At 32.1% G+C, this 17,161-nt stretch overlaps 1 protein-coding gene across 27 annotated transcripts in view; it reads left to right on the top strand.

Moving 5' to 3' along the window:
- The window catches only part of LOC132752021 (sorbin and SH3 domain-containing protein 1-like), a 107,041-nt gene that overhangs the window by 9,790 nt on the left and 80,090 nt on the right, over positions 1-17,161 (top strand). For 17 of the 27 annotated variants that reach the window (XM_060742274.1, XM_060742259.1, XM_060742256.1 and 14 more), the window contains exons 4-6: positions 8,429-8,614; positions 13,867-13,977; positions 14,767-14,898. In XM_060742274.1, coding sequence (XP_060598257.1) covers positions 8,429-8,614; positions 13,867-13,977; positions 14,767-14,898 — 429 coding nt within the window. Of the gene's footprint in view, positions 1-8,428; positions 8,615-11,428; positions 11,572-13,866; positions 13,978-14,766; positions 14,899-15,887; positions 17,067-17,161 lie in introns of those variants that run through there. The other 10 variants (XM_060742275.1, XM_060742260.1, XM_060742276.1 and 7 more) reach the window with 8 other exon arrangements.

The following is a 17,161-nucleotide window of genomic DNA, read 5'->3' as shown; positions in this document are numbered from 1 at the left end:
TCTCACATGTAATACAGCTTACCTTAACTAAAGTAAACTTTATTGAACATTACTTAACTCAAATTGTATCAGCTTATATCACCTGTGAACACCTAAACTATTAAAAGTAAATGTATCTAAAATAAAACTAAATTTACCAATAATCCAGTTGACACTTTCAGTTTGAATCTAATTTACCTCAACTCAAGAACACTTTAATTCAAGTGAAACAGAACTTCATCTTCTTTACTCTAGGAAACTTACCTAACTTACTAACATGAAATATACCCAACCTTAGCTCAAGTAACTTACTTAGAATAAATTTATGGCATTTTAACCAAGATAAACTTAACTCAAATGAAAAATAATTCACCTTAAATAAATTTGTAGACACTTAAATAAAACACAACTTTTCATCAGTTATAGTTCATCTAAGGATGAAGTGTTCATGGTGAGCTTATGCAATTTGTCACCTTAGTTAGTAACTGGTTAACTCATTATATCATTTCATAGGAGTTAACCTGTTTTCTGCACTTAGGTGACACATTGTAAATTAATTTTCTTTACATGATAGCTATAAGAAATGATAACTTTTGAAACCATGAGTCATGGTTACGACCAAACTTTCTCCTGGGTATTACTTGGGTGGTCCTCTTCAGATTCCATAAAATTGAACATCATAAGGTAAAAGATTCCAATACATGGAAACCAGAATTTTTGTTACATAATCTTTAAATTGGCAAGATATTTGTTTAAACTATTTTACAGAATAGTTTTATTGATGACCCTTTTCCGCATTTTCTTCTGATTAATTTATTTTCTGGATCAGACATGCCATCATGTGCTGTAGCAGCCAAAGTTGATCATATTTTAAGAAAATTGCTGCCAAGATTTTTATTGTATTAACGCAATAAATCAGGAGAAGAACCCCTTATCAAATTCCTTATAAATAATGACATAGGACACACTCTATTAAATGTTATTTAGAATATTGTGATAAAAGTAATCAAAAAGTGATTGAGATGTTATTTAACCTTTAACATGCTAAACATCCTAACTAGATTTTTCCAGCTCCCATTTTCCAAACTATCTATTTATCAATTTTCCTAAATGTCCATTTATCAATTTGAGGATTTCAGACTGAAAATTTTATGTTTGTAAGCCACCAGTATAGAGCCTGATCAGACTGTGTGGAAGTGAAGGCTGACATGGATCTATACTTATGGAAAAGGCATATCACTGTTGATTTAACTAAAAAGGAGATATATGGGTGATAATTATAGTCTCCATAGCATAGTGTATGTGGAGTTATAATTACTACTCTGGTTACGATAAATAATATTTAAACGGAATTAAACATTAACTCTGAGGTCACAATCATTCAGATCAGATAAATTTCGCCATACTTTATGAATCATTTCTAATGAAATACATGTATAAAGAGATACAAGCTTGAACCAATTCTTGAATGGTACAATTTCTTCACATACGATAGTTGCAGTGAAAAAAAATGATTTCAAAACATAAGAGAACAAAAAAGATGGTCCTCTAATATGTTTTGTCACTAAACTAATACTGCACTTGCTTTTTAGTTCCCATAATGAATTAAGTGCCAACTATTTGTCTAACAGACTTTTTGCCTTAGTTTCATTTATACAACAGGTATTCTAACAGATTTGAAAAAGCCAGGCGTCAGTCGGAAGTTAAATATAGACATAAAATCGTTTTTACTCTAGATGATTTAATTTCAAGCATTTATCTGGAAGTCATGAAAGAAAATGTAGGTTACATTCTTTAGTTTCTCAAAATGTTTTGTTGGGATTTTTTTTTCATTTTCAGTTTTGAAATAGATTTTTTGGCTCTTGGCTCAGTTTTTTGGCTCTTGGCTCAGTTTTTTTGGCTCTGGGCTCAGGTTTTGCCAGCATTTTTGTTTTAAAATTTTTGAAGTATTAAGTGATTCATGCTGACATTTATTTATATCCTTTCTTCTGTGTATAAATCAAACTAATCTGATTTGATTTTTGAAGGCTGATTTTTGTTTAAATTGGTTGTCTTCTGTGTTCTAAATGATTGAAGGATGTGAAAATAATGGCCTTTATTCACGAGGAAAGTTAAGTCACCATTTTAGTTTCACTGTGATGATTTGATAACCAGCACTTACAATTGTTATAGACTGTTATAGACAAAATTGTCATACATATTGTATGACTCTAGTTGTATTTCAAGGTCACAGTTGATGTATTTTAAGGTCACAGTTGATGTATTTCAAGGTCACAATTGTTGTATTTCAAGGTCACAGTTGTTTTATTTCAAGGTCACAATTGAGATGCAAATGTCATATATATCTTGACTAAAAAAAGAAAAATCAATTTGTCAGCATATATATGACATATGATATCATTATGAATGTAGAACATATTTCATTAAACAAGAAGTATGTGTTTTATTACCTGAAATTGCAAAGCGAAATCAATGTTTCTTTTCCTTCTTGTGTGTGAAAATGTAAGATTTGCATCTAGAAGGTGCTGACAGGAATTGTGGCAGGTTTCAGGTTTGCAGAGAGCGAGATGTGCTTGTTGTTTAAGATCTGAGTTTTGTTTGATGTTTGTTGTCTCATCCAATCTTTAAGGATTATGTGTCTTAATGTAGGAAACTCATTTCTTTATATCTTGATTCTAAACAAATATTGCACTACGCAAAACAAAAATCAAAATACTGAGAGCAAAATGGTTGCCATGCAAATTGACTTGAAATTTATCTCTATGTATTTTACATTAGAAAAACTTGCAAAGTCAGATAGCTACTGTAGATTTAGAAATAACTTCATTGATAATTTTCATTGACAACACTGTTTGTTTTAGAGCAAAGAAGTAAGAAAATGGCTGCATCTTTAAGACATTAGTTGTTTTGATCTTCACATCATGGCTGTCTCATCAGAGTTTAAACTGTTTGGTCCTTGATGTTTTAGTATTTGTATAATATTATAAACTTCCCTGAGTTTTTAGCTCGACTTTTCTATGAAAAGGGGAGCTATCCTACTCGCCCCGGCGTCGGCGTCGGCGTTAGCGTTAGCGTTGGCGTCACACCTTGGTTAAGTTTTTCGTACCACCCCACTTTATTTCAGAAGTATTACAAGTATGGCTTTGAAACTTACCATACTTGTTCACCATCATAACCTCCATCTACAGACAAGAGTACATAACTCTGTCAAGGTTTTTGACAGAATTATGGCCCTTTTTTGACTTAGAAAGTGTATTGAGCTTGGTTAAGTTTTTGTACCACCTCACTTTATTTCAAAACCATTGGAGGTATTGCTTTGAAACTGACCATACTTGTTTACCATCACGACCTTCATCAACAGACAAGAGGACATAACTCTGTCAAGGTTTTTGACAGAATTATGCCCCTTTTTGACTTAGAAAATACATTGAATATGGGTAAAATCCACTTATTGCCTTAACCCTTTGAGATATTGCTTTGAAACTTTTAATGCTATTTCACATCATTACCCCCATCTGTACGCAAGAGAAGGTAACTCTGTCAAGGATTTGTTTTAAAAATTAAGGCCTTTTATCGACTTAGAATCTTGGTTAAGTTTTTTGTACCACCTCACTTTATTTCAAAACCATTGGAGGTATTGCTTTGAAACTGACCATACTTGTTTACCATCACGACCTTCATCAACAGACAAGAGGACATAACTCTGTCAAGGTTTTTGACAGAATTATGCCCCTTTTTGACTTAGAAAATACATTGAATATGGGTAAAATCCACTTATTGCCTTAACCCTTTGAGATATTGCTTTGAAACTTTTAATGCTATTTCACATCATTACCCCCATCTGTACGCAAGAGAAGGTAACTCTGTCAAGGATTTGTTTTAAAAATTAAGGCCTTTTATCGACTTAGAATCTTGGTTAAGTTTTTAGTACCAGTCCACTTTTTGACTGAACTGTTTGAGATATTAATTTGAAAGTTGGAATACTTGTTTACAATCATGATTCCCAAACATGTCCAGGAGAAGGTAATTCTGTCAAAGATTTTATTTGAATTATGGCCCTTAACTGTCAATGTTTTGTATTATAGGCAAGCACTAAAAAAGTCGAGCGCGCTGTCTTACGGACAGCTCTTGTTTAATAAACTACTCCAAATATAAAGGGAGGCTAGTCCATATATTAACCCATTACTTCATATACACGCCTTTTAACGCCTTTTTCACCCCCCCCCCCCTTTTTGTTGTCTCAAATGATAAAAAAAATGCCCTTTTTAGGCCCCAAACACTTGTTTTTGTTTGAGAAATGTTGTTAAAAAAAGGACCTCTTTTTCGGCGCGGCCCCCCAACCAAAAGATACATCAGGGGGTTGCCAGAAGGGGGATGTGCCCCCTTCTGTTTGGGGGGGGGTTGAAGGGGGGCGGAGTCCCCCTCATCGCCAAGAAAATTTTGGACTTGTGAGAGGCTGTAAATGACCCCAGATTGATAATAAGGTAACGTGTAACCAACGCTGAAAAGCATTTGACTCTATCTCAATCCATTGAGAAGTTGCAGCACTTTGAAATCAATTTTGATGGAAAAAATCAACGCAAAATAGTGATTTTTGGCAATTTTGAGATGTCCCCTCGTTGCCATGATAACAGAAAATTTAAGCCTGAGCATGTTGTTGCAAGGGCAATGGTCCAGTCATCATTTGTGCCAAGTTTGATTAGTGTTGAAGCAGTTTTTATAGTATTATAGCAATTTGAACTTGTAACGGGAGACTTTTCAATGAAAACAGCCATTTTTCACAAAATGCTCATGAAGTAATGGGTTAAAGTGGGTGACCAGACATGCTATTAAAGCAAAAAAAACCTAATTTATTAAGATTTTTATGCAAAATGAATGTCCAAAATATTAAAACGTGTTTAAAATAGAAAATCTAAAAAGTGTTCAAAATAATAAAACTGTTTTGTCAATTATATAGTGAACAGAGAAAATTAAATTTGAAGTATTTAGACTGGTGAGAGTCTACTGCACATACTACATATTCTTTGTTAAAATATGTAAAAATAGGGCTAATATGGTAATAAAACTTGTACATGTTGTTAAATTACATATGAAACATGTAAAATATCATATACATATTTTAAACTTGATACATTTTTATAAAAGATTGACTTTATGAAAATTTGTTTACCTACTGGAGTTGTTTAGCTTTAAGGTGATAATAAGTTATACAACTCGTTTTAACAAATATTGCAGTTTTTCATTTGAACTTGAAATTAGCAAAGACCATAGAAAAAGTTAACTTATTAAATAAGAAAGAAAGAAAATGAATACAATTGTATTGAAGGAAAACTATTTAAGATCCTTGGATAAACAAACATAAATGACATAGCAAATTACAATTTTCAAAAGGCTTGTTCAGATATGACACCTGTTGTAAAATAGACAAAATTGTTACTCATTATAGAGCCAATTTACACACAAGTTAAAATTCAAAATTGTACATAAAGCTCACAATAAGAGTTATTCTTGTTTAATTTGAGTTTTTTTTTTCTTTTTGAATAACTGAAGTATAAAGGTAAAGTTATCCAATAGTGACAAATTTTGATAATGATTTTTATTACACAAAAAACCTGAGGGCACTGTAGTTGTGTGCGTGATGTTTTATCTGTACCCTGGTTATATCGGTCCCCAAACATTGACACATCTTCAACCCCTAGGGGCATGTAGACACTAATATTATGAAAATGATTAGGACTGTCGAATAAGAGGAGAGCGACAGGACCTGAATTACTGCGATACTGAGATTAATTACGTAGATAATTAGTGAGGACAGGTGGATCTTTACCTTGAACACTACAGTTTGTAGCTATATGGATGTTTGGTTATAATAAGCAACAAAATATTAGCCTCTGAGATACATAGAGACATATTATCTTGTGTTTAAATATTGAATTTGAGAGCTCCTTACATTGAATGTGTACTTATATATTAACTATATTGAAAGTGGAATAATTGAAGGGATTATAGGACTTTGAATACCTCAGGTGCTACTAGATACCTAAAACCTTTGGTCGTGATAATTTATAAGGCTTTCTTTGAGGCAGGTATTTATGTTTACTCTAATTTTTGTGAGCAAAATTGGTTAAATTACTGAGAGGGGTAATTTGGTGGAAATTGAATTAAGAATTTGTATCAAAATTGCTCAAAGGTTATATGCATTGAGGGATATTTGTAAAGGCTAATTTGCTGTGCTGAATTAGGGAAAGAAATTTGTTTTGTGACAATTATTACGATCTTTTTTTTCTCAACGGTATGAATACTATAGGCGTATGAATAAAGTTGTATGCCACCAGTATAGAGCCAGGCCAAATGGTGTACCCTTGTGCATTGCTAACCTAACCAGACTCTGTTTAAATGGCAGCATCTATAATATCAATCTCCCTCACTTATACCAAGTGAATTGTTTGGTTTTACAATAATTAATGACATTGATAGTTATTAGTATGATTATCAAACATAACAGCAAACCATGAAAAGCATGGTAAATGAATCTTGTTGGCATGGCTGAGATACTGTACCCAAAATTGCATAACTTATATAGCATATTTAATGTTCATTCTATATCACTTAAAACTTTATCAACATTTTTTCAAGCAATATTTTTATAGAGCATCTAAATGATACATTTCTATTGTTTTTATTAATATTTGAAATACGAAATGGAAAATCTGAAAATTTGCCCACTGCAGACCAATTCACTTTAACAAAGCAAAAAGACATGGTAAATGTAAAAAAATAAGCATTTATATTTCATATACTATAAGTCATTGATTGTCTGTAGTGTGTAACCACATGTACATATATACAGGTGAAGCTTTATGAATGATGATGTTAACATGAGAACATTCATGCCAGAGTCATAAAAGATATATCATAAACATGTAACTCACTGGTATACACAATTTGTCTGACCCACAGGTCATTACTTGTCACCTTTTGCCACAATCCTGTCTGTTGATCTACACATTGTATATTAAATTTCTAATACCTAACTGATTATTGTATGTATAATGGACAATATTATTATACTAGTTATGAATTTTTAAATAGTGGCAAGTCAGTAGATGTTATCCAGAACCAGGCAAATGTGGGTTTTTCCAAGGTAATATCTCCCCTCAACTTCCCAAACCTCCTCCGGTATGTTACAAAAAGACTTACCGTTAAAGCTACACCGTGCACAATCGGTCACAATAGATTAGTCAACCTGTTGTGCTACATTTGGAAGCTGTAACTGTAAAAGTGTAAAAAATTGTCTGTACCCACCCACCCCAGGATTTAATAAGCTGGGAAAAACCCATAATATTCTTAATTCTTGAGTAAGTCTGTATGGCGTTTAAGTGATTTCAACATCAAAATATTGGATATTTGCTAAAATATTCTGTCCTGTCTTCTTAATATAATAATATAGTTTAGACTGGCTTAAGGCTTAATCTAAACTGGTTTGGCATTTGCCTTTCTTCGCTGGTACCCAAGGGTACTGTGCTTAATGTGTGCCGAATTTCAACAGGCAGAGTGATAATATTAGAAGGCAACTTTCTAGCATTGGTTTTTTTGATAGATAAATTAAATGTGATGTCATTTACAGTTAAATATTATAGCTTCATCATTTATTGCCAATGGCTAGTTGTACCTATGATACATGATTATTGATATCATTAATAATTCGAAAAATATTTTAGCCGGCTGCCGTCATTTATAATTACCTAAATTGTAGTCATTTATAATTACCTAAATTGTACGACCAGCCACTGACAATATCTGAAACTGAACCTTTATATTACAGGGATGTCAAAATCCATACTGTAATGTGATTAACCACCAATAAAATTAAATATCCATTACTACAGATAGACATCCTTCTTCCTGTGTCTAAAAGTTTCAACTAGGGGGTAATTTTTGCCATCACAAGATGGTCATTAATGTGCCAAAGCCTTGAAATAAATTACCCTTGAAAAGTTATTTTCTAAATGACTATACACAATTCTAATCCATTGGATTTTTAAAATCTGGCAACATTGGCTAAAATATTTGTAAAATCAGCAGATTTTTTTTCTCCATGTTTTCATGTTATAATTGCATAATGTACATTTTTTATTTTGTGCTTTCTGTTGTTATTATGATATTTCAAATTGTAATAATTATACATGGGCAATTATACAGTTTTGTAATTACACCATATTATTTTTGAAAATGAATTGCATTGAATCTGTTTTTTGGAAAAGAGAGAATTTTAGGTGCCTGTGGCATTATCATAGTTTAAAGTATTTCTGTACTCGAAAATGTCATAATATTTGCACTAATGATTTTCAACTTTTTAGGTAGAAGTGGGGATTTTGATCATGCATGTAAGAGGGAAGTTTCTATGGCAACAAATTCATTTTTTAACTAATTTTATTTCTGATTTTAGGAAAAATGAGGAAACCATTTGCTCACAATGCTCCAAGTGAGCATTACCAAGGTGATCAAAAGCCTGTAGGTTATAATCAAGGTCACGGTTACCTGGGAATTCAAGGTAACCATGTGCCTAGTAACCAGGCTGTCAGTTACCATGGCAACAGAAAACCAGGCTCGAGTTCAGTCTGGACACCAAATGGTTTGTGTCATGTTCAGTTGATACCCTCCTAATATATATATATTGTATAGTTTTACAGCATATAGTACATTTTCCCTTTTTACTGGAGATATTGCTACACATATGTTTGTGAACAACAACAAAAAACAGCACATGTAACTGTTCTGTTTGATATTGTAGTTGTTATTTTTTATGAGAAATGGATGGACAACCAAAGTTATTTTCATTATTTTCAATAATCTTTGCAATTTTTATGGTTTCAGTCCCCACTTTGAATATTATACAGACTATTTGGTTGCTTGTTTATGTTTCACATTGCAAAGCCCAATAAGCTTAATCAACAATGAAGAGCATTCAGGTCTACTGACCTTAGGTCAGCAAATTTAATTCTTGAGTGTGGCATATGTTTTTTTCTATGCCACTTTAGTTGATGACTTGTCTGTTGAAATAAGTCCAGTCATTCTCCATTGTTTTAGTAATTTAAATTAAATAATTCACCATGAGGTGTGGAGAAGTTGGCAGCTTCTTGCAGAAAATGTACTTGAATCAAGGAACACAAGTTAGGTATCTACATGTACCAGACCACAGTGCTTTAAAACAAAAGTACATACTTAAAAAAAATCATTAATTTTACATTATAAGAAGAATTTAATGTAATTAAACTTTATAGCAATCATAATTATGTACAGACACATCAAAATAGTACTAAATAACTGTGGGTTATCCAGAAATTTTATGTTGTATTGTTTACACACTTGATATCTTTTTCGTGCTGTATGAATTTGTTTTATTGTTTTCATTTATCTTCTACCAGCATGATCTATATATTTACATATGTTAGGTTATTTAGATTTAGCTGCTAGCTAGTTTATTATTATTTTCTTTTGAGGTATGAATATTGTAGCATGTATGTTGTTGTTGTTGTTATTGAAATATAAAGTTCATACTCGCTCATCGGTGTGATTCATCATTGGTCAATTTTTCCTCATTATCCGTTATTGTGGAAATGTTGGAAGATTTTTTCCTCATTAAACATGGCACTCAGAATAAAATTTAGGGAATAATTTGCTGGTCTGAAGTTAGACTTCACTGAGGTTCAATTTTTGCTGTAGACCTTTGAAAATATATGCAAAGTTCATCAATGTAAACTACTTTCATGCAAGTTTTAAAACTGTTTTGAATCAATAAAATCAGCTCAATTTTAAAATGGCCCTTCAATAAAATTTAATGTAATGCTCTTTGATGTTCTGTTATTTTATGTCAGTTTAAAATGGATCTGTTGAAAACCTTTAGTTTGCAAGATCAAAAGGTCTTGAGATCAATGCTTCACAGATTTGAAAATATCTCTATCTAGAGTAGACTTGGCATTTATAAAGTGTTGTCTATTTTAAGTCCTGTTCATCAGTCCTTTACCCATTGTTTCTGTCCAGTTTTTCAGGGACCATTTGACCATGACCCTTCAAATGTCAAAGGATGGTTAATGTTATTCATTACAAAAACACTTCAATTATTTTTTTTCTGGGTTTGTAAATAGATCAAAGTTCAAGGTCACATTGACTTGAATATCTGTTTCCTCTGAACTTAATTGTTTCAATTGACCCACTTACTTTAAACTTCATTGTGTAGTTTTCCTCTTTGAGATGAGCCATTAGTGCTTACAGTTTTTGTGTCAGTAGGTCAAAGGTTAAGGTCACAAGGACTTAATTTGAAATATGTTTTTGCTAAGTAATTGTATTTTATTTAATCAAGTCACCCAAATGATAAAAATTATACCCTCACAGAGTCAAAATTGGGTTGTATTACTGAAACAGTGACTCACACATTTCAATCAAAAAGTTATAATTTATTCCACAGGGACTTTATACAATTTGATTGTGCCTTTACTGAATAGATAACACTCTTATACTTCAGGGGTCCTTTTATCAGGGGTCCTTTTATCATCTGTCTTTGCTTCATGATTTTTTGCAGTGAAGATGTTGTTCCAAAAGAATATATAAGACAGGACAAACAAGCTAAGCATCAGAAAGACATGTTTAAGCAGTTAACAATAACTTTCTGATCCCTTTGAATAATAATGAGTTGTCTTAGTACTTAACCTGCTGAATGTGTGTTATAAGTTTGCACTGCTTTGAATTTAGAATAGTAAATCTCAAGTTTAGAGATTTCACTATTGAAACCAACATAATATAGAGCCTGCTCTGTACTAGAGACAAATGCAATTTCAACAAGAATTACCAATTTAGACCCATTTCACTCAGCATGTAACTGGTAAGCCTGCTGAAATTTGACTTAAATTTTGTCAGTTTGATAATAGATCAATGGACTGTTCCAGATTCAAAGCAGGACAAGTTCATTCCATAAGTTTAGGTATGTGTGGTTTCATGTAACAAGCCACAATGCAAGATGAAGGAAGAAATGTTGTTAAAACATGCTCATACTGTGAAAAGATTTTATCTTTGTTGGGCTTTAACCATGATGTGAAAATTGTTGCAGGAAAAAGTGACATTTTAATGGTATAAATTTGATAAACCTTTCATTTTTCCTACATCAGATAATTTTCTTAGAACATTGCACCTTAAAACAGAAAGAGCAGCAGATTCACTTTTATGATATGAAAGAATTTATTTTAAAGGCTGTAGACAGTAAATTAGATAAATGGTAAGATTGGAACTGGGTTTTATAATCTATAATGTTTCGCTGCTTTCTGTAAGGTGAGTCAGAAGTTTGGGAAATAATTTTTGAAAGTTTTGTAATTAAAGAAATAGCAGGAAATAGATTAGACAGGTCAGCCGATTCTCGATCACTCTGATCATTGGTAATCCTTTCGAACAAATTGCAATGAGCTAGTATTTTTTTAAGAAGTGTTTAAACAGGGGAATATTAAGACGCTTATTTTATGGCTTGTACTATTGAACTACAAATTAATGATCCTGGAATAAGCATTTCAATAGATGAAGAAGGAACTGCACCTGGGAATGGTATGTTTTTATCATTAATTTCAAAATGATACTACTCATATAATTATAGTGTACTTGGTGAACTTAAGATAATGTTAGTCAATGGTCGGAATGATTTGAATAATATACAAAGAATTCTATTTTGTTCATTACAAGTTATGTGGCAAAATTTAAAAGAAATGTTCTTTAAAAAAAGATTGTTATGTCATACTGATTGTTGCTAATTGACATTTTATTTCATAAAATAAATAACTGTAACATATAGTCAAACACTTTATAACCTTGCTAGGGAGTAAATCAAGGTTCAGTTATGCTGGGGTTACTGTTTATTTGTTTTTATTAAGTTCTTAAAATTTGTTGTACAAAGATGTTTAACAGCAAATACTATAAATATTACAATATTTTCCACAAATTCATTCAAATGATTGCAATAGTAAATACTTACATAATAATGGACATGATTTCTTGTATTTGGAAGACAAAGGTTTAAATGTTTAAAATTTTACTAATTACTATTGATTAATTTTTAATTGTGAACTTGGAGTTAATCAGGAGATTTTGTAATGTTTAAGGAATTTTGAGGTTAATTTGATTGCCATGTTTCTAACTCTTGAATCATCATCATCATGTTCTTCTTTTGGTTCATAGTCATTATTGCATTTAATGATTTAAACAACATACTTAACCTTAAGCTTTACCTGAAATTACCTCCCCAAAAAACAAAGAATACAATTTGAGTGAGTCATGGATTATTTATGGCATCAATTTTGTGAATGGAAACAGAACAGGTAGGTATACAGCAGTTAATGGCACACATCCAGGCCAAGTGAAACAGGAAACCTTTAACAACTGCCACCTGGTGATGTCTGCAAGGGGGAAGCACTGCAAAAAGATTATTAAAAATTCTTGTTTGATTGGCACGTCCAAATGTTTATAAACAACAATTTCTTGGCCATGTCTGCCTTTAGAAATATAAGGAATAATTTTCTGTTATGTGATAAATATTTACGCTTTTCGTGAAAGCTGACATTTCAACTGCACATTTGAGTTTTCCAAATTTGACTTCACATCAAAATCAAGTACTCCATTCATAGAAATTAAAAGGCATCATTATATAAAAGAAGAACATAGACTTGACAAAGTGTTGTCTTGATAATTTAAAAACATCTTCAAGTAATATTCAAGTTAATTCACCATGTCATTTTTAAAATTGCTAGTTTTCTACATCATTTGTACATATATTTCTTATGAGCTGTTCGTACATAGACAAACACCATAATCATATAAGTATTACGTTTGCGAACAGCTGAAACCAACATTAGTGCGTTTGTTACCAGCATGGATTCCAGATCAGGCCTAACTGCGCATTTCGCGCAGTCTGATTCAGGATCATGCTTTCGCTATCAGTTTCTCAACTTGGTTTATAGAGTTGGTAATAAGCGAAAGCATGGTATCCTGATCAGGACCTGCGCGATGCGCAGGCTGTATGGATCCATTGCTGGGTCGCAAACGCACTATATGTTGGTTTGTTGTGACGCAGGCTCAATTATAAAGCTGGATATTGTCACTCTGATAGACATACTATTTTATGTTGATATGTTCAAAACAATGAATTTAATAGAACAATAATTGTAAACTAAAGAATTTATGTAAAATCAAGTAAACTATTCACATATTAAATTTATATGGCAGTAGTATTTTCTTTTTTCATTTCTTTACATACATTATACATAATGACAATGACAATGTATTTTTGGTTATGTAACAGATTAATAAATAAAATTATTGTCTCTGAAAAAAATATTCTTTTGTTCTGAACATGTTTTTGAAACTTTTTACACCTTGATGTTGTAAGTTTGGTGGCTTTATGGATGAGTAGAATTTGAAAATGATTGTTTGATATACTAGTATATTGTAGTTAGTCTTATAGCCATGGTGCATGTAATTCCATGGTTCTTCAAAGGCTTTAGATCTATTGTATATTATTGTATATATAAAATGTTAGTCATTCAAATACATTTCCGTAAGTAGTGAATTTAATTTTTTAGTCACGATTTTAGTATAGAAAGAAGTAACAAAAAAAACTGTTGATATGATTAGATTTCATCAGCTTAATATATATCGTAGCTTCATATTAGCTTTATATATTGCTTAATAGTTGAATTACGTGATCAGATGATTGTGTCAAATATTTATTTTCTTGTTACAGGAACCAAATTGAATCTTGTTGTTGTAATTGTAAATGAATGTAGGTTTCAAAGATATTATGAAGGATTATACAGAGTAGTGTTATAATATTGTATTGTATATTTTCAGGAGATAGTCGGCCGACAAAGACGTACAAGCCAGTTTCTTTCTCTCACCATCAGTCACCATCTCACAGCTCGCAAAATATACCAATGATGGTCACTGTAAACACAAACAGAGGTAACTTATTCATTTATAGCCATGTGACTTAACAAAGAAGCTTTCCAAAATAACAATAATTTTGATAAAAAAGATATATATATATAATATATATTGAAGAAAATCTTACCTTGAAATCTACTTTTATTTAATGTAATCATGTTAAGTGTGTTTTGTACCAGTCAATTTATGTAGATTAGCTCCCTTGGTAAAATGATAAGTAAATAAGGCTATGTGGAATTAATGTAACTTGTAAAAATATAAGCTACGGTAGGTTGCCTACCTAATTTAAGGTAAAAAATACTGTTCAATTTTTGTTTCCTACAGTAGTACAGTTTTATAAGTCTATATTATTTAAAAAAAAAAAAAAAAGATTTTGTATATCTGTGTATATAGTACGAATATTGCATGTGGAATGAGGAATATTGTAAATGCTAGATCATCATTTCGAAATGACTTTCTTATACAAATTTACCTATCTCTGAAAAGAATCAAATACAAATGTTCCGATTTTGAAGATCTCATAAAAATCTGGAGATAACTCTTCATATCATTTTCTACAACAAATTGTAAGATTTGTCTCCCTTTAAACAAGAAATTATGATACTTGTCTATCAGTTAGTTAGTAAAGGCTGTATATATCTTGTTGCTTTTGTTGTTGTTGTTTTGTTGTTGTAGCAGTAGGGATCGTTTTATAATTGTATTTAGGTAAGAATAAAAAAAAGTCAGTTAATGCATGAACATTTGATTGAAATATAAATCAATGTGGCTTTCAACTTTTTTTATCAATGCATCTTATTTTATGTGCAGTAAAGTCCCGGACGGCACCGGCAAGTCCGGTTTTCCAGCGTCAGTATAGGACAGCACCAACAAGTCCTGTAATGTTTCAGTCCGTCCTCAAAATACCACCGCTGTCTCCAAGATCTGCAAAGAGAGACCCGGGTAATTCTGTTCAACATCTGCATGGCAATATCATGACACACATGAATTCTTCACTCTTCCTTATATTTGTACACAATAAATGTATTGAATGACACAATTATGTACAAATTTATTGCTGTTTGAGTTAATTTTACTTCTCCTTTATATGGTTCACGAATTGTAAATGGGATATACCCGCTGAGTTCAAAGATTCATTGTTTTTAATTAAGTTACATATATAAAGGTCAAGGTCACCACTGCTGGGAAACAGTATCTATAGTTTCTTAAGATGCAGATGTAAAAAAAAATAATAAAAAGATAGTCCGAACCTGTGACATAGTATGAAACTTTATGAAAACAAGTATTGAAGTCATGAATGTCAAGGCCACTAAGATAATCAGTGTCAAAAAATGGTCTAATGGCATATAGAAGTAATTATTTAGAGAGATTAATGTGTATATGTACCTATGTCCAGCATTATCCTTTTAGGTGAATTATTACAATGACTGATGCAAGAACCTCTTCATTTATATATAATATATATATATAAACAGTAAATGACCTTTTAATGATAATTGGTTTTACAACCTTCCTGCTATGATCTAGTAACAAGATAATTTTAATTTATTACCTGTAAATACTAATTCCTATCTTGACTATTCAGTCTGAAGGTGAGGATAATTCAAATAGACTATTTAATTTTATTTGAATTTGTACCATTTGTTACCTTTGCTCAAGAAATTGTTCTTTTTGAACCCTGTATAAATTCATTTCAAAGTAAAACATATTTTGCATGTTACATAACAGCTTTGAGCAGAAATACAAGCTTCCAAATGTTGTGCACTATTCATATTAATTTTCTTTCTTTCGTTGTTATTATTATTATTTCTATAGCTTGACAATTGCAAATCTGAATTACATGTAAAAGTTTGTAATAAAGAAATAATTATTCTAATCTAATTCTTTATAAAGAATATAAATGATATCTCATTACTTATATTCATGATTAGGTTCTAGATTGACGAAAAATTTCAAAAATACAGCTGACATTGGTGGTCATTGGCAAACACCCCCATCATCATGTCCCTCAACGCCACCAAGACCCCGTCTGCCAAAACATTTCAAACCCACACCATTTATACCTCGGGATTCACCTCCACCAGTTCTACCTCGACATTTCACAGATTATAACGAATCTGACACGTCATTATCACAGTCGTTCCCTCCATCGCCACCACTTAGGCAGCGCACATTTTTAAGTGATATTTCACCAAGCAGTGACGAGGGAACACACAGATTTCGTCCGGTCATACCATCACCTAAACTCTTGCGACGGACAAATTATAAAGATTTTTCATCTGCAAGTTCAGACAGCCTGTCAGAGCCTCAGCCTGTGGTTCAAACGCAACATTCTTTGCAAAGAACATTTCATGGAAATTCTCCCTCTCAAAGTGTTGAGGAAGGAAATAACGCTCCAAATTTTACTCAATCTGTAAAAGAACTGAGAAAAAAGTTTTTCCAGGACGTTACACACAGTAGTGACGAGAATACCTCAAAGTCAGAAATAGTTGTTCCGCCAACAAAATCAGTTCAGAGAATGATAGAAAACTTCATTTCACCAGAGGAGCAAAAAAGAGACGCTAAAATACCTCAGATGAAGAAACTTAAAGGTAAAACTCCGCCACCTATATCTCCGAAACCAGTACGTCGTAAATTGACAGAAAATGATACTAAGAATGTTAATGTAAATGTTCTGACTGAAACACCGGCACGAAGTGCATTCTGGCAAGTTGTTCCAGTACGTGGAAAAGAAGAGGAACCAATGAACAGTACTATTACAGTAACTAGATCTAGCGTCATCTCTTCTATGCCTTCACAAAAAGCAATCTCGCAAGAGAGAGTACATAAAAATGATGTAGAATCTAACAAAGAAAAACCATCTCCAAAATTTTTGAGAAGAAGAAAATTTTTTGACAGTTCATCTGACCATGAGGAAGGCACAAGGAAATCTAGATCAGTACCAGCTTCGCCAAGACTCACATTGCGGCAATTTTGGCGGGACTATTCTCCAAGCAGTGATGGTAGTTCTGAGGTAGTGCCTTTGAAGAAGTCTCTAAAGTCAAAAAGGTCGAAAGGACTGAGTCTATTTGGTAGAATGAGGAGAAAGTTGTTGGACATGGGTATTCCAGGTATATGGTGTGGTTTGAGCATGGGCTAATCATCTTCATTAATTTTTGTTCTGTATCAGTTTGCTCTCATTTGAAGAGTTGTTAGAACATGATGT

Source organism: Ruditapes philippinarum, unplaced genomic scaffold (assembly GCF_026571515.1).
Source record: "Ruditapes philippinarum isolate M1 unplaced genomic scaffold, ASM2657151v2 ctg2591_1_1_1_1, whole genome shotgun sequence".
In the NCBI taxonomy this organism is placed as follows: Eukaryota; Metazoa; Mollusca; class Bivalvia; order Venerida; family Veneridae; genus Ruditapes; species Ruditapes philippinarum.
The sequence above is the reverse complement of the archived record's forward strand: the minus strand, read 5'-3'. Positions and strand labels throughout refer to the sequence as shown.